Below are 26591 nucleotides of genomic sequence, written 5' to 3'. Positions count from 1 at the left end.
CTGAGATTTACAAAGACAGACACCAAGCAAAATCTGTAGGGTAAAGGCACATGAGTCCAAGTCTAAAGAAAATCAGACACAAGCGTGTTTTTTATTTTTTTATTTTTTTGAGATAGGGTCCCACTATAGCTCCTGGATGGCCTGGAATTATAGACAACGCTGGTCTCAAACTCAGAAATATCCGCCTGCCTCTGCCTCCCCAGTGCTGGGATTAAAGGCGTGTGTCACCATGTCTGGCTAGACGCCAGCTTTCAAGGGACCTTTCCCAGAAGCACTGCCCAGAGCACATCCACTGTGACGTGTTGTCTAACAAGGAAACTCACTAAAGACAGAGTTTCTCTTTCCTGGATTGTCACCTTGTCTACCTAGGGTGTGACAAGATCCCAGACTCCTGAAGGAAAGCAGGATAGTCTATGCACAATAAACAGCCTTACAAATTGGAGAACAGTACACTGCTCTACAAATCCTATTTTCTAATACTAGTAAAGATTCACTTTGCAGGCAAGTCAAAAACAGCATTTTTCTCCCAATCAATTTACTTTGTTGGTCTTGTTAACTTTTTTTCTTTCTTTCTTTTTTCCCTGTAGAGACAGGGTCTCTCTAAATAGCCCTGGTTGTCCTCCAACTCACGGAGATCCACTTGCCTCTGCCTCCCTTAGTGCTAGGATTAAAGGTATGCACCAAGTCTGGCCAAGAACAGCAGTTTTAAGCTGGATGTGGTAGCATACATCTTTAAATCCCAGCACCCTGGAGGCAGAAGCAGGTGGATCTCCGTAAGTTTGAGGACACCTAGGGCTACATAGAAAGACCCTGTTTTGAATAAACAAATGAATAAATATAATAAGTAGAGTAACAAAGGAGGCATTGAATATCAACTCTGGCCTCTGCATGTACATGCCTAAGAACATGCGTGCGCATGCAACCCACCCCCCACCCCCAGATCTTTATCTAAAACATAGGATGTGAAACTATGGTATTGAAAGGCCCTTTTCTAGGCCATTTGTTATCTCAACTCATTCAGACCACAGGCCAGCATGTCACATAGACTCATTTGGATAGCAACCTCTTGATGCACAAATACAAACACTATTCCCTGACTCAAGGATCATTACCTGACCAACTAGCCTGAGATGAAGAAGAAGGGGGGACTTTATCTGACTTCCTACAGTGCTCTAAGTTCAACAGGAAGTAGTAAGAAGTCAATTCCATAAATCCCTTGGGTCCTATCTCCCTCTACTGTTACATAAAGTTATTTTTTTATTTTTATTCTTTTTTGGTTTTTCGAGACAGGGTTTCTCTGTGTAGCTTTGCGCCTTTCCTGGAACTCACTTGGTAGCCCAGGCTGGCCTCGAACTCACAGAGATCCACCTGGCTGTGCTTCCCGGGTGCTGGGATTAAAGGCGTGCGCCACCACCATCCGGCTATTTTTATTTTTTTTAACGTAGGCAAAGAGGCTGGAATCCTGTGTCACAAATGCTGCACCTAAGATATTAGCCATGCCTTTTATCTAGGACCTATGTGAGCTCCTAAACTCCTATCATATAGCAGCTTCAAGACAGGTAAAACACTGTTAAATTACTGCCTTCTATCTTACCTAATACCTTTACTAATCTGCTAAGGTCAGAGACCCCGATCTTCTAACCTGAGACGCCTTCCCTCTAAACTCTGTAAATGTAAGGAATTTCCTTTTTTTCTGTGGGTTGCTGTTGGAACCTTCTATCCCAGTTTCTACGTTGTGAGTGGCTAGCATTATTAAAACATATTCTTTTGATGTTTGTGTATATGTACAATATATGTGCACATGATATGTGGGAATGTAGGCCCTCACATGCCATGGCACTCAGGTGTCAGTGGTCACTGTCTACCTTGTTTGAGACAAGGTCTCTTGTTATTTATCTCTGTATACATAGGCCAGGCTAGCTGGCCAGTGAGCTTCCAGGAGTGCCATCTCTGCCTCTTATCTAGTAGGAGCACTGGACAGCACACAGGGCTGTTGGGTATTGATAAAGGAGTTCTGGGTACTGAAACCCAGGTGCTCCTGTTTACATGGCAAGCACGTCCTCCAATGAGCCATCCACTCAGGCCTCATTTTTGTTTGAGACATGGTCTCACTATGATGCCCAAGGCTGGCCATTGAGTTAGTTCATTATCCTCCTGCCTCAGCCTCAATAGTAGCTGGGATTACAGGAGTGATCTGCCTGAAAACAAGAGCATTTTATTGTTTGTATTTTTGAGAATCTCATTCTGTAGCTCATTTTGGCTTGAAATTTGGTATGTAGTCCAAGCTGGTCTCAGAAATCCTCATGCCTCAGTCTCCCAAGTGCTGTATTACAGGTGTGAGTCATCATACCCAGCAAAAATTTTAAAGAGCATATTTAAATGAATGAGCCCAGGCTGACCTCAAAATTGTTTGTAGTCAAGGATGACCTTCAGTCTTCTAAGTGTTGGGAGATAGACATGTGTTAGCATTGTCAGTTTATGAGATGCTGGGCATCAGACCCGGGGCTTCATGCAAGCTAGGAAGGTACCTACCAATGACACCACTGGCCCCACCCTGTGCACGTGCCAACTCTAGACTTCAATTAATAATTTATACTGAAATATATAGACAATTTTAAAGATACATGTATATAAAAAACATGAAATTTTGCTGGCTGGTTTTATGTAAACTTGACATAAACTAAAGTCACTAGAAAAGAGGGAGCCTCAGTTGAGACAATGTCTTCATGAGATTGGGCTGTAGGCAAGCCTGTAGGGTGGTGCCAACCTTGGGCAGGTGGTCCTGGGTTCTATAAGAAAGTCTAATACTGGTGAGTTCAGTAACACTACAGTTTCACTAAGGTGCATGTAAAATTTCCAGGAATATATAACTGCTCAATTAAATCTAGTCGTCTAGGTCCTTACTGAACTTTTAAGAATCATTAAGTTTGACAAATACTACAGAGCTAGGTCATGAGAACATGCAGTTGAGATAATGAGGATCATTTCTCAAACAGTGTGGACTCTCAGATTATCCTACCTTTCGGCTGAACTGAAAACATCTCGAGAAACAGATGATGATCTCGTGTGTCCAACACTGCCAGTATGAGACCGCCTTCCTTTTGCTGAGGGCGTGTCTAGCGGGATCTCTCCTAAACCCTATAAGGAAACACAGTCAATGGAAGACATATTTAAACTAGCAGTGCAGTAACGTACACAATGGCTTTTCAGAGCAGCCTGATAAACACATTATGTTTTATGGAGCCTGGAGAGATGGCTCAGTGGGTAAAAGCACTTGCTGGGCATGTCTGATACCTGAGTTCAATTACTGAGACACACCTCAAAGTGGAATTGAATGGGGAGAACCAATGCTACAGAGTTGTTCTCTGACCTCCACGTGCTCACGATGACATGCTCACAAACACACACACACACACACACACACACGATAAATCTTTGAAATGCTAAGTGTTTAATAAACAGTTTTTTTTTTTAAGATTTATTTATTATGTATACAGTGTTCTGCCTGCATGTATGCCTATACGCCAGAAGAGGGCACCAGATCTCATTACAGATGGTTGTGAGCCACCAGGTGGTTGCTGGGAATTGAACTCAGGACCTCTGGAAGAGCAGCCAGTGCTCTTAACCTCTGAGCCATCTCTTCAGCCCCCTAATAAACAGGTTTTTAAAGGTACTAGATACATATCTTGGAAGTAGTGGTGAACTAACAGATTTTGATGTCAGCACTGTAAAATAAAGGTATGCTAATATGCTATATAATTATATACTCTCCCACCACCACCATATTGAGGATTAAACTCTGGGCGTTGCCCATTAGTGATCTAAATCACCATTACTTATAAATGTTCTTTATTTATCTTAAACAGAGTCTTACCATGTAACTGCCTGGTCTGGAACTCACTACAAAGACCAGGCTGGCCAAATTCACAGAAATCCACCTGCCTCTGCCTGCCAAGTGCTAGGACGAAAAGTGTGTACCACCTAACCTTGTCCTACTCTTTAAAATTTAAAAAAAAAAAAAAAGGATTGTATTTTATTTTTGATTATGTGTGGACGTATAGGAATGTGGACATTGAGTACAGTGCCTATGGAAGCCATTAGAGGGCATAACTCCTGGGGCTGGAGTTGCAGACAGTTGTGAGCTGTCCACTGTGGCTGGTGAACTCAAGTCCTCTGCAAGAGCAATATCACCATTACTTACTTACTTAATTAATCACTGAACCATTTTTCCAAACCTTAAAGTAATTTTCTCAAGGCTTAAAATTTGTACAGAAAACAAACATAATCCATAAACAGTGAATTTCTACATGAATCAAGAGTGAGGATAAACATTTGGTTAGAGCTTTTTTAGGCTCCGTGGGTAAAGGCACTTGCTGCCAAGCCTGAGAGTGTGGGTTGGAGCCCTAGGATCTACATGATAGGAAGAGAAAACTGACTCCCACAAGTTGTCCAATAACCTACAAACACACTTATCATGGCATGCATGCACGCGTGCATGCACGCACATCACCCCACACACACCCACTATAAAAAATTAAAACATTTTTCTCTTTATTGTACTGGAAATGACTCACAAATATAATCAACTTCATTTTAGTCAGTTGTTTGCATGGCTATTTTAGTAAGTTCTCTATGAATAAGAATCTCTATGAAATAGTCACTATTAATAGACAGAAAAATTGCTCTAAAATGCCTGTTACTATGTATCTTTGTAATATCCCTTTATAAATGAGTCCTCCTTAGACCATGTCATTAAAAAAAAGACATGAAGTTACAATATAAATATTGTACATTACATTAAACACAGTAAAAAATAAATGTATTTTTCACATTTTACTACTATCCTCATTTTATAAAAATAAAAATTCCAGTTACAGTAATGAGGGCCTGGAGAGATGGCTCAGAGGTTAAGAACACTGGCTGTTCTTCCAGAGGTCCTGAATTCAATTCCCAGCACCTATATGGTGGCTCACAACCATCTGTAAAGAGATCTGGCTCCCTCTTCTGACCTGCAGGGATACATGCAAACAGAACACTGTATACATAATAAATAAATAAATCTTAAAAAAAAAGAAAAGAAATGAAGTACTGTGCTGAATATCATAATGCAATTACAACGCAGAATTATAATGCAAGTCTTACAACTATAATAGGCCAAATAACATCCTACCATATTTAATGCTTTCTTCAAACAATGCCTAACCATCATGTAATCTTTTTTTCAAGATATATTTTATTTTATTTTTATTTTTTATTTTTTTTATTTTTTTGGTTTTTTCAAGACAGGGTTTCTCTGTGTAGCTTTGCGCCTTTCCTGGTACTCGCTTTGGAGACCAGGCTGGCCTCGAACTCACAGAGATCCACCTGCCTCTACCTCCCGAGTGCTGGGATTAAAGGCGTGCGCCACCACCGCCCGGCCTCAAGATATATTTTAAAAATTATTATTATCTTCTGTGTTTTGTTGCCTATAAGCCTGTGTACTGCACATGGGCCTGGTACCTGGAGTTCAGAAGAAGATACTGGATCCCCTGGAACTCAAGTTACAGACAGTTGTGAGCCTCCATATGGGTGTTGAGAATTGAACCTGGGTCCTCTGCAAGAGAACCTGTGGTCTTAACCACTGAGCCATCTCTTCAGCCTCATAATTTAAATCTTAATAACAATAAACATTTACTCTTTAGGCCCAATAGGATATACATCTACTTAGAATCACAGGTTAGCCCTATTTCAAAATGGGTAACATAGAAATAATCTAAAAAACAACTGTTTCTATCCTTTACATTTCTGGAAAAACACACTTTGTAGTTATTTGTATTTATTTATTTCTTAATCCATTACTTTACTTATTTCTTTATATGGAGGGCGGACTGTTTTTGGCGACTGGGTACTATGTTGTTAAGGCTAGACCGACAGTCAATATGTAGCTGAGGTTAACCTGAATTCCTTTGATTCCCCTGCTTCTACTTTTCAAGTGCTGTGAGTGCTTGGCTTATAAGCTTTGCTTTTTAAGTTGTTTCACACAACAAACTTAATTCACATACCTTTTGCCGTAAATTCTTAACAGATTCTTTAATATATGGCAAATCTTTCGATGGGATATACTTTTCAAGCATTTTTTCAAAGTTAGGATGACCCATCATGAGGAAAAGCATCTTTCGACCATAATACCTACAGATTTGAGAGAAATGCATTAGTACTTTTTCATCTGTTAACAAACTCAGTTTCTGTGCTTGATGCACTTTTCCCAGTGGGTGGGGCTGGGACATAGAGACTGCTGATCTCTTAGGTAGGAAATCACTGAAATTCAGATACACTGACTGTCCTTGAGAGAATAACATCCCCCTACTCTCCGTCTGCTCCCTTTTAAAGTCACTGCAGCTTAAATCTTTCAGCCACGAGTCAGATGGAAAGTACAAAGGTATGGCTATTTTTGTTTGTTTGTTTATATGCACTACAGTTCATATTCAAGCTTGCATTCTGCAGAATCAAGAGCTAAGGGAAGTGCATCATTTCTGTCTTGGGCTCCTCAAACACTGACCTTGCTGCTCCCCACCAGCCAACGTCTGACCTTGGTTAACCTTCTCTACATCTGTCTTTCTGACTCACCCTCTCCTTTTCCAGCCCAAACTTACCTGGATGCCACTCTTCAAAATTCTATTCTGTCGTTTACAGAATGAATTTTAAAAATGAACCCAATGTCAGATAACACAATTAAGGTTGATATACTACTGAAATGGTGGGGTAGTCTTCAAGCTAGAATTATGTTACATAAAACTAAACATAAAAAGGAGCCAAACGTCAATCCAGTAGAGGAACGGCAGGCACCACAGAGGTGCACATTGGAGAGACCTTGGGACAGAGATCTTTTTTTTTTTTTTTTTTTAAAGCTTAATGAATGAATTTATTCATGCTATAAAGAAAGGGCTCTGGGAACAAAAGGAAGTGAACTCACAGTTGAACTAGGTGTGGTGCCTTTGCCCAAATCACGGTTGCTTGGAGGCTAGAGTGGAGAATGGCAGGAAGCTAGGCATTCCAGGCTAGGCTAGGTAACCTGGAGCAACCTGTCTCAAAAAAACCAACCAGCTGGGTGGTGGTGGCGTACACCTTTAATCCCAGCACTCAGGAGGCAGAGGCAGGTGGATCTCTGTGAGTTTGAGGCCAGCCTGGGCTACAGAGTGAGTTCCAGGAAAGGCGCAAAGCTACACAGAGAAACCCTGGACAGAGATCTTAGTAGCACAGTAGAACTCTTAAGGGAGGATCGGCCTGAGATTAGTTACAGTCACACTTGTGCTGACAAGTTTCATTACAAGAGGCTAGAAGACTCAACAGACAAGGTTTGTGAGAGCAGGATGCAGAATGATCTCAGGACAGTCTGTCAAGCAGATCTCTTCAGATGTAATGAAACTACAGAAAAGGATGTGACGGCAGAGAACCAACAGGAACTTCCCCACAAACAGAATTAGATCTACAACTACTCAGGTAAGTAAACCTATTCAGCTAGGCCCTCTGGACAGGAGAGACAGTTGTTTAGCTTGATCCTCTTCTATTCTTGTTTGGTTTGGTTTATTTGAGGCAGGGCCTTACTGAACAGGCCAGGCTAACTCAAGCTTGAGATCATCCAGCCTACTGTAGCTTCCTGAGTTTTAGGATTACAGGTATGTACTACTATGCCTGACTCTCCTCAATGTTTCTAAATGATTTTATTTGTTTTATTGTTTCAAGACAGGGTTTCTCTCTGTAGCCCTAGATGTCCTGAAACTCACTCTGTAGAACAGGCTGGCCTCCATTCAGAGATCCACCTGCCTCTGCCTCCTGAGTGCTCGGATTAAAGGTGTGTGCCATCACTCCCAGAAACTATATATTTCTCACAGAAAATTTTAGATTTTTTTTCAAGACACTACTGGTTACCATGTCTAATCTTCCTAAATTTACAAAAACTGACCAACAAAGACTACATAACTTACTGAAGGCCAACAGTGACGGAGATGAGGAACTTAATCTAGGCTTCTGACTAAATAAAAATTTTCTGCCATCACCATAGGTATCATGCTATAAATATTATCTTGTCTTCTTTTGTTGAATGTTAGTAACCTTCCTAAACTGGTTCAAGTAACAGTCACCAGAAATTCACGAAATACTCTAAGTATAAGTACATTATTTTCTGTTGATAATATGTTGTTAAGCATATTCTTGCATTTTACATTCGTACCTCTTTCCTAGATTTTTATCTAATTACTTTAAAAATGTAATTTTTCCCTAAATATATGACCTGACTTTTGCCCACAATGAAGCTGCCACTTTTCTGCCCATTACAGTCTGTGTCACTTGGCAACTTACTACTAAGGATTATGGAGTGCCATCTGTATAGTTGGAGAACCCACCATGTGCTTGCTCAGCATCATTTACAAATTGGCAAACAAGACTATCCTCAGTATCAGTCTGAGGCCTCATATTTCTCTTTTGGAAAAATGTTTATTGTTGTTTTCTCCTTGTAAGGCCTTATTTCTAAAACTTGGGGGCCAGCAAGATGACTCAGTAGGTAAAGGCAGGTGCACACCATAGCACGTGTATGCCATGTCACACTCATGGGCCACACACACAAAATGAATAAATGAAAATTTTAATTAAAACAAAAAAAGACAGGAAATATTACCAATTATTCACCTGGTTTCTTGTGAGCTATCTTGAGCAAACTTAGCAGCAGCAGGCAATAAGCGTTCAGCCATATCCTTTGTTCCAGATAAAATACGCTCTGGCTCCATGAATTCTACTACATCTGCTAAGTGCTGGGCTGTACACCTTCTTACTGCAATGTGCAAATGGCTGCCAAGAAAACATGACCAAATAAATGGAAGCTGAGGCATCAACTATTTCCAACAGTCGTAAAGTATAACAAACTCCTTAAAAATTTAACAACTTCTCATTTTGAGGGGGAGGTTCCAAGGGCAGATGGTGGGTACAAAGGGACAGGGAAATGAATGGATAGAGATGCATGATGTGAAAGACACAATAATAAAAAGAATAAATTAAAAGAAGGAAAAAATTAACAACTTCTCATCAATCACCCTGGGAGGCTGATACGACAAATGATTCACATGAGTTCTCTCTGCCCAAGAAGATATATAAAAATGTCAATTCTTTTTTATTTATTAAGATTTGCTTACAGCCTATATTGTGATCAATTTTAGAGAAGGTTCTATGGGCTTCTGCAAAGAATATGTATTCCATACCTGTGAGATGGAATAGTCTGTAGATAGCTATTAAATCCAATTGGTCTGTGTTGCTGTTATTATATTTTGTGTGTGTGTGTGTGTGTGTGTGTGTGTGTGTGTGTGTGTATGAGAGAGGGACATAGACATGCATGTGAGTGTGGCAACACACATGTCAAAGTGCTTATGTGGAGGTCAGGACACAACCTTCAGGGGTCGGTTCTTTTCTTCCACTGGGGGATCCAGCTATAGAATTCAAATAGCCCGGCAGGCACCTTTACCTGATGAGCTAGCTCATCGTATGCTGAAGTTTATTTGTTGATTTTTTAGTTTGGCTGACCTATCAAGACTTTTGTAGGACAATGAAGCCACACACTAATACTGAATCAAGACCTTTCTGCCTTTCATTTCCTTTTAGTGTTTCTTTTCTGAAGTTAGGAGTCTCAACGTAAGTGCATTTGCTATTATAACTTTTTGATAAATTGTTTCCTTTATTAATATGTATTAATTATCTCTTGTTATTAGTTTTGGTTTGAACTCTATCAGGTATCAAAACAGCTACACTAGCTTGATTCTGGCTCCTATGTGCTTAAAATGTTAAGCACATCCTATGTGCTTAAAATTTCGCCTCTCAGTATCTTTCCCAGTGGGGTGTGCTTCCTATAAACAGATGGATTTGGTTTTTAATCTGGTCAGCTAGTCTGCATCTTTTATTTCTGTTTATTTACTTTGTGGCAGGTTTTCACTATATAGCTCTAATTAGCCAGTACCTTGCTAGGGAGGCCAGGTTGATTTCTAACTCAGACATCTGCCTGCTTCTGCCATCCAAGTGCTGGGACTAAAGATGTCCTGCCAACCTCTTTTCTTTTGTTTTTTTGAGACAGGGTTTCTCTGTGTGGTTTTGGAGCCTGTCCTGGATCTCGCTCTGTTATAGCAGGAATCTTAAAAGTTCTTATTAATAAAATCAAACCCAGAGGCCAGTTATTGGGGTGAAAGCTGGAAGATCAGAGAGACAGAACAAGCCACAGCTAACCTCACCTGGCCAACTTCTCAGCTGATCTTGTTTCCTCAGACTGGAAGCCTCTGTGTCCTCATATCCGAATGGCTCTCAGCTGAACTGTGCTGCTCAAAACCTAAAAGCTTAACCAGCCAAATGCTTAACCAGCCATATGCTTCTAGTTTCTGGTCCTCATGCCTTATATACCTTTCTGCTTTCTACCACCACTCCCTGGGATTAAAGACTCGAGTCACCATGCTTGGCTGTATCCTTGAACACATGGATTTCTGCCTCTGGAATGCTAGGATTAAAGACATGTGTTACCACTGCCTAACTTATGTAACTAGTGGCTTTTCTGTTCTCTGACCCCAGATAAGTTTATTAGGATACACAATATTTTGGGGAACACAATACCACCACACTCTGTAGACCAGGCTGGCCTCAAACTCACAGAGACCCATCTGCCTCTTCCTCCCAAGTGCTGGGATTAAAGGTGTGCACTACTACCACCTGGGTTACTTTCTTCCTCTTTTTTTTATTTTCGGGGGGGGGGGGGCATGTTTTTTTGGTGTTTTTTTTTTTCAAGACAGGGTTTCTCTGTGTAGCTTTGGAGCCTGTCCTGGAATTCTCTTTGTAGACCAGGCTGGCCTCGAACTCACAGAGATCTGTCTGACCTTCTTCCTCTTTAGTGAACAGTATTCCTTGAAATATTTCCATCAGTGCTAGTTTGGTTACCATGAATTGCCATAGTTTGCGCAATTTGTTGAAATGTCCTCATTTGTCCATCAGGTTTAAAAGACAGCTTTGATATATACAACAATTGTGGTTGGCAGTTACTTCTATGGCTTAAAATATATCATTCCATGCTTTCTGGACTTTGATTATTACTGATAAGAGATTTGATATTATTCTGACGTGCCTGTCTTTGTAGGTAAGCTGGTGTTTTCCCCTTATAGGCTCATTTTTGTTGTTTAAATCATTTATTTAGGTGTGTATGTGTATCTGAGCATGTATGTGGCTATATATGCTGTGTGCAGTGTGGAGGTCACAGGACAACTGTGGGAATAGTTTGAATCTTGCACCATGTAGGTCCTGAGGATCAAACAAAGGTCGTCAGGCGTGGTGGCCGGAGACTTTGCCAGCTGAGCCCTCTTGCCGGTCCCTTCCTCATAGCTTTTAATACTGTTCCTCTGCTTTGCATTTTGGACAAGGCTTTTATTAGCATTTATTAATTATACATAATAATGGGGTTCATTACAACTTTTTAAATTTTGACTATGATCCATCACGGAGTTTTCCTTGGTCATGTCTATTTGAAGTTGTAAATGCCTTTGTGTTTAGAATTCCATTTCCCATACCAGCCTCACAGGCATCTTCTAGCCTGCCATCCTAAAGTCCCAATGTACCCAGAAGTGAAAAACAGGACTGACAATAGTTAAACTTCATTTAGTTCCAGATTTTGAACATATGTGGTATTATTAGGAAAACAATATTATGGTTCTTTTCATGCTTATACCATTTTTATCATGGAGGAATTATTTTTGCAAAATTTGCTTTTATCCTTACTATGCACAGAAGCACAATTTAATTTTTAGTTTTAAGGGTATTTCAAAGTTACTTTGAACACTACCTTTGTCCTCCATTGATAAGAGAAATGACTGCACGTGCAGGAGTTACATTATTAACCATAGCTCTCAATGCCTTGTCAACATCTTCCCTTATGAATGTATTTGATTCTCCAGCCTTATGCAGTAACGCTCTCACTGCAGTGTCTAGTTCTTGATCCATGCTCTTTTTCAGGTAAGTGAAAAGGTCACTTAAACACACCACGGCAGCACGGGACACTCCAGACCGTAAATTTTTCACCTAAAAAACAATTTTGAAACATTAACTTTCCCCTGATATGCTGTTAGAAACACAGCAACATCACTCTGGAATGAGTTTTAACATTAAAGTAACATATCTGATTACATGAACTCGCTATGCAGACCAGGCTGGCCTTAAAGTCACAGAGATCAGCCTGCCATTGCCTCCCCAGTGCTGTGATTAAAGGCATGTGCCACCAAACCTGGCCATGATTATGTTGTTATTATATATTCCCCAAATCAACATCAAGTAACTTTTCAAATATGACGAATTAAGAATGTTCTACTTTATATACAAATACACTCAAATCATGTAATACAGAGTTGTCTAAACAGTTTGAAAATCAAGTAAGTATGTACAATAATTCCTGATCAAACAACCCCCAACTTATCTGAAAACATTACCTCTTGAACTACTGCAAAGTTTGTTTCATGCAACTTTGTGTTCAACAAGTCAGAGTGAAAAGCAGCTAAGCATCGGATAAAATTCAGTCCCTCCATCTTCTTCTCCCTATGGACAGACAAATGACAAAACCATCTTTGAAATGGGATTTAATTAGAACAGAATCTCAAATGTCTTTTTTTTTGGCAATGAGGAAACTATTTTCTTCCTTAAAAGTAATCTCAAAAATTCATGTAAATAACTTTTTTTTTTAAGATAGAATTTCCCTTGTATCCCTCGCTGTCCTGGAACTTGCCCTGTAGCCCAGGCTGGCCTCATAGAGGTCCTCCTGTTTCTACCTCCTGAGTGCTGGGATTAAAGGCATGTGCCACCAGTGCCACCATAAAGAACTGTTAATAGCAAAAACCACCCTAAGAGTCATGCCAGCCCAACAGTGGTGGCACATGCCTTTAATCACATCACTTGGGAGGCAGAGGCAGGTGGATGGATCTCAGTGAGTTCGAGGCCAGCCTGGTCTACAAAGTGAGTTCTAGGACAGCCAGGAATGTTACACAGAGAAACTCTGCTTTTGTAAAACAAAACAAAAACAGACAAACAATACACACACACACACACACACACACACACACACACACACACACACACACACACGCAAAAGTCATGCCAAGTTATTATTTCAGTAAAAGTATCATCTTCTTTCTGGAAAGTAGGAGACAACAGACGAAAGTTAAGAAAAGCAGTTGGGGGGAAAAGGAGAAAGAAAACAACTCCTTGTTAGCTCATTAGTGAGGAAAGAACTCAAAAGCAGTGAAAACTACCAGTTATTTCTATGGCTGGAATTTATCTTTCATTATCGGACTAAAAGGGTCAGAGGAAGTGAGTGGATACTAACAAAAGAGGGTGAGACTCAGCTGGTATTTAGGTGTAATATCAGATTTGATGGTTTTCATCTTGTAGGTAGAAAGAATGTGAAGTATGTGAAGTTGGTAATACTGCTCATGTTCATTGTGTGTGTACTCTCTGTGAGTATGCGTGCACACCATGGCATGTATGTGGAAGTCACAGGGTTTTCTGAAAGAGCTGTTAGTGCTTAACCTCTGAGCCATCTCTCCAGCCCAGATGTATTTTACTTTGAATTATGGGTATATGTGTATGTATGAACACATGCAGGTGCCCATGGAGTCCAGAAGAGTGTGTCAGATCCCCTGGAACTGTAATTACAGTTGACTATAACCTATCATATGGATACTGGGAATCACAACCAAGTCTCTACAATAGCAACAAGTGTTCTAAACCACTAAGCCTCTCTCCAGTCCTAGATATTTTAAATTCATATATTCTTTCATCTTTTTGCTTGTGTTTTTTTAGGGACAAGGAATTATACAGCCCAGGCTACCTCAAACTTACTATGTAGCAGGGCCTGGCTTTGAACTCCTGACCTTCCTGCTTCCATGTCCCAGGCGATCTGATTACAGGTATGCACCACCTCCAGCTCTCTAACATTCAACAGCAGAGTTGAGTACTCACTACAGAGACATCTGTCATCTAAAATGTATGCTCTCTGGCTCTTTACAAGAAATGACAGCTAAGGAAAGACTGTCCCTGAGTACAGAATAAAGGTAGCTTAGAGAACACCAGAGGACTGAATTCCACAGTACTCCTAAAGGGAAACAGAATAAAAGAATCAGAAGGTATTACAGCAGGAAAACAACAAAAAGACTCAGTTTTCTAAGGCCAAGTGAAAAAAGTTTACCAAAACGAGAGACCAAGAAATGAACAGGGAGCCGGGCGGTGGTGGCGCACGCCTTTAATCCCAGCACTCGGGAGGCAGAGCCAGGCGGATCTCTGTGAGTTCGAGGCCAGCCTGGGCTACCAAGTGAGTTCCAGGAAAAGGCGCAAAGCTACACAGAGAAACCCTGTCTCGAAAAACCAAAAAAAAAAAAAAAAAGAAATGAACAGGGTAGGTTTAGCAAAATAGTGACTGTGTAGTTTTACTGAAGTGATTCCTAACTGAAAGCCAATTAAAGAAGGTTAAGAAGGGAACATGAGAAACTGTAAAATCAATGAGTCTCCTTTTTATGAGAATGTTTGGTTTATGGGGAGAGGTAGATAGAAATGGGGAAATGCATACAGCTTAGGAGATTTTTTAAATTAAAGATATATGTTATAGACTACTTGGGGTGGGGATCAATCCAAGGGCCTGGCACATGTCAAGCATGTGTGTTACCACTGAGCATACCCCAAGATCAATGATACAGTTTGATGTTGATGAGCATAGTCTATCAGAGGCAAAAATTCATTAGAGTTCAAGTGAACTATGAGATATACAGTCTAATGCCAAAGGTTTTGCATAAGTCAAAATGAAGCTAAACTATGTTATTATGTTATATAAATTAAAACATAACTGTTAATACATCTGGGACAGAAATAGCTACATTAATAAGTTCAAGAGACTCAGATGCCTATGAACTAAATAATCTTCAATGATACTATGTATGGGGGACCAGCCCCTACCTTTTCCCCCAGGGTACTCTTGAGGAGTGAGGGATAAGAGATTTAGATAGAAGGATAGAGGGGAGAGAGACAGATGGAAACACAGGATAGCCTCGGGAGGGCTTGGATCCTTATTCACCGGCCCCTTCTGTCTCTTCTAAAGGGCTACTTACAGGAATGCCAAGGGGTGGAGCAAAAGACCTCCCCCTGCACAGCCAAGTGCAGACCTTCCAAATACTTGGTAACCACACACGTGGTCAATCCATCCCCTTTTGCAGCCCTGCTGGGTAAAGCAAGCTCAGATCTCACTAGGAAACTCTGTGGGCTCAGACACCTATGCATAGTATTAAAAGGGTGTTAACCTACCAGTCCTCATCAGCTAAAAGTCGTAAGGCTTCTGTTAGGGCTATTTCTGGTTTGGAAAATGGTCGTAATTCCAATGAATCCATTATCTCTGGATTATGAGTGACAGAAGACATTCTTTCTTTATATTGTGGAATGACTCCAGGAGATGCTTCACCTAAAACAAAACATTAAATAAGGCAAGAAAGAACCTTTACATAAAGGATATAACTTTATGTATGCATCCAACTATAGGTGTTATAAATATTTCCTCATATAACATTAGTTTATTGTTAAAGCAAATAAACAAAAACTTTGCAATAACTCCAAATCACATCTATTTAAAAAACTGTTTCTTTTGCCGGGCAGTGGTGGCTTATGCCTTTAATCCTAGCACTCAGGAGGCAGTGGCAGGCGGATCTCTGTGAGTCTGAGGCCAGCCTGGTCTACAGGGTAAGTTCTATGACAGCCAGGACTGTTATACAGAGAAGCTCTGTCTCAAAAAACCAAACCAAACAAAAACCCTGTATCTTTTATATTAATTTTTCATATAAAATAATGGTCATATAAAATGCTGCAATATACCAACTGGAATATATTGGTAAGTAAGACTGACAATTCCAATAATGAAGACTGATACAGAACAACTGAGTTGTATCATTAGCAACATACGGAGGATGTACATCCAAATTATTAATAATTTCATGAGCCATAACCAGACCTAGGGTTTTTATTGTTGTTTTGGGTTTGGTTTTTTAGGACCTATCCCAACATCAATCATGCTTTATCCATTATTTACTCTAAGCAGTGGAGCTCATTAAAGCCCTTCACAGAATGGGGGGTCTCTAATGTCCCACATTCTCTTCAGAGACCCTGGTGCCACCACACTGTAGTAGTGACTGTGAGCAGCCTTCTCCAGAGGGTCTACTCCAGCTTCTGTCCCCTCCCAGCACAGATGCCATCTCCTGTTGGAGGTGACATTTTGGTCTTGGGATCTTCTCTTAGGAATTTGTCACTCTGATGGAAGCATACTAAGAGCATAAAAGCTGCTTGACTGGGGTGGAGGTAGTTTAAAAAAAAGTATAATTTTAAAAACAAAAGGAACTTAATACATCTAATTTCTAAAAACATAGATACTTGTTTTACTATACAGCTATTAATTTAAAAATGAAGGTACACGACATTTATATAGAGAGAATCATCAGAGAGGAGGAAGCCTTAATTGAGAAGATGCTTCTATAAGACTGGGCTGGAGGGCAAGGGCAGGCTTTTGGGAATCCGGTGCCTGTGGTGTGACGCCTGTGGTGTGACGCCTGTGGTGTGACGCCTGTGGTGTGACGCCTTGAGCAGCCTCGGTGCAGTGGGGCGGGGCTTGGATCTGCCTAGGCTCAGTGTGCCCAGCTCTGCTGACTCCCCATGGCAGATCTTGATTTGGGGGATGTGGGGATGTGGGGTGGCTTGAGAGGGAGGAGGGCTGGGGGGTGGGAGGAGGTGAGATCTGTGGGTGGTATGTAGAGTGAGTAGAAAATTTCTTAATAAAGAAATTTTTTTTTAAAAATTAAAAAAAATTGGGCTGTAGGGATGTCTGTGGGGCATTTTCTTTTCTTTTTTTATAATTTAATTTAATTTTACATATCAGCCACGGATTCCCTTGTCCTCCCCCCTCCCGCCCCCACTTCCCCCCAACCCACCCCCCATTCCCATCTCCTCCAGGGCAAAGACTCCCCTGGGGATTGAGTTCAACTTGTTAGATTCAGTTCAGGCAGGTCCGGTTCCCTCCTCCCAGGCTGAGCCAAGTGTCCCTGCATAAGCCCCAGGTTCCAAACAGCCAGCACATGCACTGAGGACAGGTTCCAGTCCCACTGCCTGAATGCCTCCCAAACAGATCAAGCCAATCAACTGTCTCACTTATCTAGAGAGCCTGATCCAGTTGGGGGCTCCTCAGCTATTGGTTCATAGTTCATGTGTTTCCATTCATTTGGCTATTTGTCCCTGTGCTTTTTCCAATCTTGGTCTCAACAATTCTCGCTCATATAAACCCTCCTCTTTCTCACCAATTGGACTCCTGGACTCCAATTGCATCCGGTTCCCTCAGTCATTGGATGAGATTTCTAGCATGACAATTAGGGTGTTTGGCCATCCCATCACCAGAGTAGGTCAGTTCGGGCTGTCTCTCACCCATTGCCAGTAGTCTATTGTGGAGGTATCTTTGTGGATTTCTGTGGGCCTCTCTAAGGCATTTTCTTAATTAGTGACTAATGTGGGAAGGCTCAGCTCATTATGGGTGGAGCCATCCCATGGACTGGTGGTTCTGGCTTCCATAAGAAAGCAGGCTGAGCAAGCCAAGGTTAGAAAGCCAGTAAGTAGGACCCCTCCATGGCCTCTGCATCAGTTCCTGCCTCCAGGTTCCTGTCCTGACTTCCTTTGATGATGATGAACAGTAATGTGGAAGTGTAAGCCAAATAAACACTTCCCACTTCCCAAATAAACACTTTCCTTTTGGTCATGGTGTTTCATCACAGCAACAGTAACCTTTAACTAAGACATTAAGTAGGACAGATGAGTAACAAACAGTTTACTGAGTTGGGTATGGTGGTTCAAGCCTGTATCTTCAGAATTTGGGAAGCTGAGTCAGGATTGCCACTGAGTTAAAGGCCAGCCTGGACCACAGAGTGAGATGCTGTCTCAAAACAATACAAAAGTTTACCTAGACCATGGACCATCCTTTGGGTAACACTAACCTGGACACTGCTGTTTTTTTTAATTAAAAAAAAAAAAGTTTGTATATATGGGTGGGTAGGGGTATGTGCATTTGAGTGTAGGTGCTCCTGGAGGCCAGAGGCTTCAGACTCCCATGGACCTAAAATTAAGGTGAGCCACCTGATGTAGCTGCTGAGAACCAGATTCAAATACTCTGAACTGCTGAGCCATCTCTCCAGCCCCACGGAATCTTCTTAAATAGAGATCTATCCAACTAGAACTTTGTTGTTAGAAACTATTACTGCCAATATGTTTACAACTATAAACAGAATTAAATATTTAAATTCTGGTTGATCTACATCACAATTTTCTATGTATTCAAATGTTTAAGTAACACATGAATGACTTCAAGAAAGCAGTCATAAGTTTCAGAAATCTAATGTAAAGGCTGCATTATAGACAAAATTAGTCAACATCAGTAGCAACAATGAGCACTCCTAAATTTATGATTCTTTATTGCTTGTACTTTTACTACTACTCTTAACACTGACTTAGTGGATTTTTCTGTCTTTTAAAATTTTATTTTATTTAATTTTATGTGTATGAGTATTTTGCCTATATCTGTGAACGTGTATGTGTGTGTGTGTGTGTGTGTGTGTGTGTGTGTGTGTATGTGTGTGTGTGAGTGTGTGTGTTTATTTGTGTGTTTGTGTGTGTGCCTACTTGCAGAGGCCAGGAAAAAAACCATCAAATTCTTTGGAACTGGTGTCATAGACAGTTGTGAGCTTCTATGTGGACGCTGAGAATGAACCAGGTCACCTAGCCAGTGCTTTTAACCACTAAGCCATCTCTCCAGCACCTTCTCCCTGGTTTTTATAAGATTAAAACATGGTGAAATTATATGAGAACACTAATAGGTAAAATTTCACAAATGCCTATATTTAATAGGTTGTAGGGCATGTTTAGATAGCAAAATTATATACCAACACCTTTCGGCTGATTAGCTCTCTGTACATAGGATTTCAAGAAGAGTTCTGCACTTTTTGCATACTCTAGACCTTTTTATTTTTACTTTAAGAAAATTTTGTGCAAGATTACATTTACACATTAATTTTCTTCTATTTCTTATTGATATGCACTTTGAACTCAATATAAATATAAGAATAATAATATAGTCCACAAAGTTTAGTTTAACAAAAGTAATTAAGAAATTACTTAATGTTTACTAAAGCTCACAAAAAATTCAATTTAACCTTTTCTTTTTTTCCTAGTTTGTACTATACCCAAGATCTTTAAAGTGGTCTAAAGACATCCCAGGAGATGGCTGTCAGTAAAGTAATTGACACATAAGCATTAGGACCTGGTTTCTATCAGGAGGGCCCATGTAAGAAGATGGGTGTGGCAGCACAGGCCTCTAATCTCAGCACTATGGAGGCAGAGAGAGAAGAATCCCCACAGCTTGTGGCCAGCTAGTGTAGCTGGTTTTGGAAGCTCCAGGTTCAGTGAAGACTCCAACTCAAAAAACAAGGTAGAAAATGACTTAGGTGTCAACCTGTAGCCTCCACAAACCCATATACAAGTACACGAATACAAACACCTAAGTGCACACACCTGAACATGGAGACACACACACTCCAAAACCACAGAAATCATGGCACCTACTCTTGCCTTAAGTGTAAAACACAGTAGTACTCAAGAACAAACTGAATAGATGATCATGACTTTTTTTGTTTGTTTGTTTTTTTGAGACAGGGTTTCTCTGTGTAGTTTTGGTGCCTGTCCTGGAACTTACTCTGTAGACCAGGCTGGCCTCAAACTCACAGAGATCTGCTTGGCTCTGCCTCCCGAGTGCTGGGATTAAATTCGTGCACCATCGCTGCCTAGCATGACTTAATTTTTTTTTTTAATTACATTTATTCACGTGTACACATGCCATGGTGCACTTACGGAGGATAGAATATTATTTCTGAGAGCTAGTTCTCACCTTTCACCATGTGGTTCCTGGGAATCACACATAAGTCATCAGGTTTGGCAACAAGTGCCTTTACCCTCTGAGATAGCTCATCAGCCTTAGACTGACTTTTTGATCAAGATCTAACAAAATCAACTCCACTATCTCAATTACCTCAACTATAACAAGGAAATAGCACTTCCTAGTGAAAGAGGATTATTTCTAGTGAGTATGGAAGGGACTATTGAGTCAATCTGGATGGGAAAACAATCTGGATATTTACATATGTAAAAAAATGAAGCCTGTTCCCAGTTCTTAAAGCTAATCAAAGGCAGAACCAAGACTTAAAAAACTGTGTCCGTCTGCTGACTCCATTGTTCTCTGTTATCATTGTACTGGACCACATGCAACCACATTGTTTTAACAAACATTCACAAATTTACTTACTTTCAGATGTCATTTTCTCACTTCCTGTATGTTTTATTCGTTCCCAGGGATTCGGTTCTTTCCTTTCACAATCTTTAGCATCAAAAAGCTCTTTTTCTTCTTTTCTCTTTTGTCTCATCTTGTCATAAGTAGATTTGGCCATAGAAACTTTTGTCTGCATGAAAAAGTTGAAATATCTGTGCTGTGGAATAATCCTGTACACTGTGAAAAGGTGTTGCTTTCATTGTTAATAAGCAGATTGGCTGATAGCTAGGCAGGATTTTCAAGGCAAAGAGAATGCTGGGAAGAAGGGCGGAGTCTGAGGAGTCCAGAGAGATGCAGAAAAAAGCAAGATGAACATGCCGTGTTGAAAGAAGGCACCGCCATGTGGCAGAGGGTAGATAAGATACATGGGTTAATTTAAAATATAAGCATTAGCTAGTAACAAGCCTGAGCTATCAGCCGAGCTTTTATAATTAATATTAAGCCTCTGTGTGGTTATTTGGGAGCAGCTGTTGAGACACAGAGAAACTCCACCTATATATGGTGCTCCAACATGGAGCCGGAATTTCTACATAAGACCTAACAAAGCTTAAAATAAGATTCTAAGCACATAAAAATGGAGCCAAACATGGCTTCCTGATAACAGTCTTTTCTCAAGAAGGCTCGATACAAGTGACAAACAGAAGTACTGTACATTTAGGAAGTGGCTTCCTTGGCTAGGTGCTAGCGGCTAACATGGGTGTAGCTCTTTTAAGAGGCCCTGCTACCTAACACTTAAATGGGATTTATGAGCAGTGAGCAGCATGCTACTCAGTGACAGCATGGACCCAACAACTTCCCGGGTCTAGGGCAGTAAACATGGATCCTGCCGTTACCTCCACCATGAGGCTAAGCTCTCATGGAACCAAGCGGGAGGAGCTAGTGCTATTGCCATGCACCAACACATGCACTAAGCTGAGCCATGCCAGCAACTAACACAGCAGTTTAAGATTCGTCTCATTCGATCAAAAAAACAATGCAGATGCTCAGTAAAGATAGATCCAGATGGAAAAAAACTCTAAATGGGTTACAGTATGTTTAAAAATATACATTGGAAGAGAAAAGAAAAAGGATAGACAGTCATAGATTTAAAAATAGTTTAAAAATAATAAAGTCCTTAAAAAGAAATAGAGTAATTAAAAATACAATAAGCCACATAAAGATGGGAAATACACAGAAAGTCTGGATTGTGTTGTCTTTAGATTTTCTGATTGCTAATAAAGAAACAACAGCTGCTAAGACACACTGGGTTATGAAAACTGTTGGATTAAATCAATTTATACATTTTAAAAATGTCTTGACTTCAAAAAGGAAGTCAAAAGATATGCTGCTTTGGGGAAGAGGTTATGCTTTTATTTCCACAGGAGATTGAGAGGCTGGGGATTCATTCCAGGTTGATATGGATCAGGATTGATCAGGGAAGACCCCCTGAAAATCCTGGCTACACACACAAAGAAATAAATCTAGAAGAACTACAAGACATGTGACATATATTTTACCTGTTTAAACATAAAACAAAAAATCATCTTTGGTGACTTGTGTACAGATATGCATGTTACCTTTAAAAGTTTATGTATTTTCAGAGCAAGGGGACCAGACACCAATAAAAATGGATGGCCCAGGTGATCCAGCACCCAGAACAGCCTCACTCTTTATCCACAGAGCTGCCTCCTCACTTGATTAAAATTTTAGGTAATTGAAATTTCTGACTTTTAATCACTTAAATTGTTGATATACAATATATAAATATATTTTATGCTGAACCTGTGCTTTATATACTACGGTTGTGAGTGTATATATTCATCAACAGACTGATACTCTTAAGCACGAATTTAATTGGATATTAGCACTATATAATTCTTTCAGAATTCAGGAGTTCTAAAATAAGAATTGAAAAGTATGTAGTTGGTGCAGGATCAAATATATAAAGAGTGTGCTGTCCAAGTTTGCTGTTCAAGTGGTGGTGAAGTGCTATTCAAGTGTACTCCTTTAATCCCAGCACTTGGGAGGCAGGCGGATCTCTGTGAGTTCAAGGACAGCCTGATCTACAAAGAGAGTTCCAGGACGGCCAGAGCTGTTATACAGAGAAACCCTGTCTCGAAAAATTAAAAAGAGTGTGCTCTTCAAATTTGCTGTTCAAGCTTGCTGAACTCAAAACCCTACAACACAGGTAAAGCCAGGTATTGTACTATACACCTATAACTCCAGTTCTCCTACAGCAAGATGGGAAATAGAGATAGTAGAATTCTCAGAAGCTTGTGCAACAGCTAGCCTGGCTTACACAGTACAGTGACAGAGATGCTCCTTAAAATAAGGTGGAAGTTGTGGACCAACACATAAAGTTATGTTCTGACTTACACACACACACACACACACATACACATACACACACATACACACACACACACACACACACACACACACACACACACACACACACACAAAGTTGTTAATGAAAAGATGTTTGCTATCTCACATCTCATATAAAGAAAATAATGACATAGCTAAAGATTAGTAGAGAACCTTACATCTTTGTCATTTTCAACATCAAGGTATGATGGCGTATTTTGCTGGACTGCTCTTCCATAAATCCCTGATGGTGGTTCAATACTTGGTTTCACTGAAAATGTATCCTCATGTTCCACAGGGGATATCACTGGTTGGTTGCAAGTTGCTGGTGCTGAATTTGGATTTCCAAATACCCCTGCAATCAACCAAACATCAAGAAGTTATTGTTTCTGTAATGCACTCTAGATAAAAAATTTTAAAGTTTTTCATTTAAGAAGCAAACAATACTCTGTGAAACACATGTTAAATAATCATGAAATGTACAAATATCCTACCCATGCAAGAAGATAGCTGTTCAGGAAGATATAGGTCAACCTTGCATTTTTAAGTGAGGTTCAAGGGAAGACTCATAAGACTGTTGTGATTAAGTATTTAAGATGATTATTAAGAACACGACTTTGAACTGGGATTTGTTCAGATATACAAGGAAGAAATGGAAGCAGATAGAAATCCTGAGGAAGAGACATTTATATGCAATGCTGGACAAGTAAAAATATGTCCATAAATATAAGATATGGTGGTCTGAATGAGAATGGCCCCCACTGGTTTATAATTTTTAATGCTTGGTCACCAGGGAGTGTTGCTACTTGAAAGGATTAGGAGATGTGGCCTTGTTGGAGGAAGTGTGTCACTGGGGGAGTGATGTCAGATTTAAAAAGCCCATGCCAAGCCCAGAGTCTCTTTCTTCCTCCTGCCTGCAGTTCAGGATATAAAACTCTCAGCTCTTTCTCCAGCACCATGTATGTTTGCAAGCTGCCATGCTTGCCGCCATGCTGATAATGGACTAAACCACTGAAACTGTAAGCCAGTCCCAGTGAAATGTTTTCCTTTGTAAGAGCTGCTTTGGGCATGGTGTCTCTTCACAGCAATAGAACATTGACCAAGACACAATGGAAATTGAAATTATATATGGTAAATTTTCAAGGAATGTTCTAGAGGTAATTTGAGGAGGGTATTTAATGAGGTTATCAAGCAAATTATTTTCAACAAAATCTATTGCATAATACCGAACAAAAAGATGCATTCCTAACTTGATATGCCATGTTTGGCTGAGATCCCTGGGAGGCCTGCCCTTCTCTGAAGGGAAAGAGAGGAGGAGTGGATTGGGGGAGAAGAGGAGGTGGGAGGGGTACTGGGAAGAAAGGAAGGAGGGGAAGCTGTGGTCAGCATGTAATATATGAGAGAAGAAACTAAGTAAATACATAAATAAAAAGGTGCCTTCCTTGCTGTGGAGCGTTCACTTCCCTCTGCTTCTTGACTGCACACCCATGACGGAAGTGTGAAGCACTGCCTACACTCACCCAAACACTACAACCCAAGCTGGCACAGAACTTGGCAGCATAATCCACACGGTAATTTTGCATGCAGTCAAAAAGTAAGAGATAAAGGGCCATGAAAATTTGCGTCAAGATTCCAGAAAATTATGGTGTCCAGGCAGTGTGCAACAGGAATAGGTTCCATGCAAGGGGGTCCTTGAGAGGCTACTGAATAAAACTGTGTTCCCTATAGTCTCAGGCATTCGAACACTTGGTCCCTACTTGGTGAGACTACTTGGGGAGGTTTTGGAGGGATGGCCTTGCTGGACAAATACGCCACTAGGAGGGCCAGCTTGGAGACTTCAGAGCCTTGCCCTACTTGCAGTTTGCTGTCTCTGCTTCCTGCTCCTACCACCATGCCTGCCACTTGCTGGCATGCCTTCCTACCATGATGGAATGCTATCTTCCATGGTCTCTGATTCAGTTTCTGCCTCTAGGCTCCTCCTGGAGTTCCTGCCTTGGCTTCTCTTCAAGATGGACGGTAAGCTGTAAGTCACATAAACCCTTTCTTCTCCCAAGTTAGTTTGATCACAGCAATAGGTACTATGTGACAGACAGACTAGGAACATGAACACTAATTGGCAATGAAGACTCCAGAGTGTTAGAGATTCCAGGACCATGGGATATTTTTTGAGGAAGTTGTATGCATAGAGCAGAGCTGGCCCAAGAGGAAGGCACTGTGCTGCAGGTGGTGGAGTTGGAAAGATACAGCCAGATACTGTCATCACAAGTCACCGACGTCAGATATAAAGCTGTGTGGTTTGGTCCCATCTTTCCTTGGCTTCATTCCTCCCTTTGAGATGGGAAAGTTTACTTTGTGCTACTGTATACTGAAATAAGCACTGGGTTTTTATCTTATTTTTTTATTTTCCTGGGGTTTATGCTAACAGACTGCCTTCAGGCTCAGAAGAGATTCTGGACTTTTTAATGGTGGGATAATGGACCTTTGGAAGTTGGAATAAATACATTTGTATTATGAGATGATCACGAACCTATCGGGCCAAAGGTGGAATGTTATGATTTAAAGTGATGTGTTTGAATGTCAAACTGACAGGCGGTGGACTTGTGATAGTAAATCTTCTTGACTGAAACTGGAATCATCTTGGAAACACCACCTCTGGGCTTGTCAATGAAGGCATGTCCAGAGAAGTTTAACTGAGGGATGATGCACCCCGAAGGTGAGTGGGCTCGGGTCCTACACTGAACGAGAAGCACAGAGTAAGCTGGGTACGAGCATTTATCTTTCTGCTTTCCTCACTGCAGGTGCCCTGTGAGCAGCGAGCTCACACTGTCACCATTATGACCTTCCCACCACGATGCACTAGATTCTCTCAAATCAGGGGCCAAATTCAACTCTTCATCCTTTTGGTCACTTTTTGTGAGGCATCTTGTTACAGCCATGAGAAAAGTAACTAAGACAGATTTATCTTAAGAAAAAGAAAATAATATTTAAAGATACTTAAACGAATTATGTTTCTTCAAGGTCCCCTTGCATCTCTGAAATATATAACAAGGGTTCACTCTGATTTTTCATTAGAAATAATAAATTCCACATTAAGTTCTATTAATTATGTTACACTGATAAAATCTGATATTTGACTTTAATACAATTATAATTATCCTTAAACTGTCTTATAAGTATCTAACTACTTTTTGAACGTTACTAACATGAACATCCCATAGTTTCATTAAAAGGCAGAAGTATGAAATTAAGTATTCATTTTTAATTATTTCGATTTAATATTGACAAGTGTTGCTTATGTGCAATGAATGCATAAAGTTAAAAGCTAGACAACTTTGAAATACCTTTTCCAACAATTACTACTGAGTCTTCTGATAAGGTATTTGTAGATGTGAAGTCAAAACTGGCAATCTGCTGTAAATTTGATGACCTTGTAAATCCTAAAAAAGAAAAAAAAAAACAAAGGCAAAAAGGCACATTTAAAAACACTCAATTGAAGTATAGTTTAGGATATTATGTAGCCTTTTGAAATTGAAAATTTATTTCATAACAAATACAAATCAATTAATTCAATGAATATTTAAAATTAGAATACCCACTATATACTAGCTACCACAGAGATGAACAGCAAAAACAAAAACCTTCCCTCTCTTAAAGAGTTTACACAGGCTAGGGTTGAAGATGAGAGAAACATACAATCACATAATCATAAAGTGAGCAGCAGAGAGCTAAGCAGTGAAAGTGGAAGAGAAAACGACATGCCCATAAACAGACGAGGTCAATCTCAGGCAAAGTGTACTTTTCTAGCTGAACTGGG

General features: G+C 40.3%; 1 protein-coding gene across 3 annotated transcripts in view; it reads right to left on the bottom strand.

Annotated features, from left to right (window-relative positions):
* Positions 1 to 26591, bottom strand: part of Togaram1 (TOG array regulator of axonemal microtubules 1) — a 61485-nt gene that overhangs the window by 9224 nt on the left and 25670 nt on the right. For all 3 annotated transcript variants that reach the window (XM_052738599.1, XM_052738600.1, XM_052738601.1), the window contains 9 exons: positions 26119 to 26214; positions 22957 to 23132; positions 20408 to 20561; positions 15334 to 15487; positions 12477 to 12582; positions 11837 to 12072; positions 8665 to 8823; positions 6042 to 6168; positions 3020 to 3138 (listed from right to left, as the gene is read on the bottom strand). In XM_052738599.1, coding sequence (XP_052594559.1) covers positions 3020 to 3138; positions 6042 to 6168; positions 8665 to 8823; positions 11837 to 12072; positions 12477 to 12582; positions 15334 to 15487; positions 20408 to 20561; positions 22957 to 23132; positions 26119 to 26214 — 1327 coding nt within the window. The remainder of the gene's footprint in view (positions 1 to 3019; positions 3139 to 6041; positions 6169 to 8664; positions 8824 to 11836; positions 12073 to 12476; positions 12583 to 15333; positions 15488 to 20407; positions 20562 to 22956; positions 23133 to 26118; positions 26215 to 26591) is intronic.

The sequence above is a fragment of the Peromyscus californicus genome, unplaced genomic scaffold (genome assembly GCF_007827085.1).
Source record: "Peromyscus californicus insignis strain IS unplaced genomic scaffold, ASM782708v3 Scaffold_15__1_contigs__length_86483966, whole genome shotgun sequence".
NCBI classification, from domain to species: Eukaryota; Metazoa; Chordata; class Mammalia; order Rodentia; family Cricetidae; genus Peromyscus; species Peromyscus californicus.
This window is presented reverse-complemented; position numbering and strand designations above follow the sequence as displayed.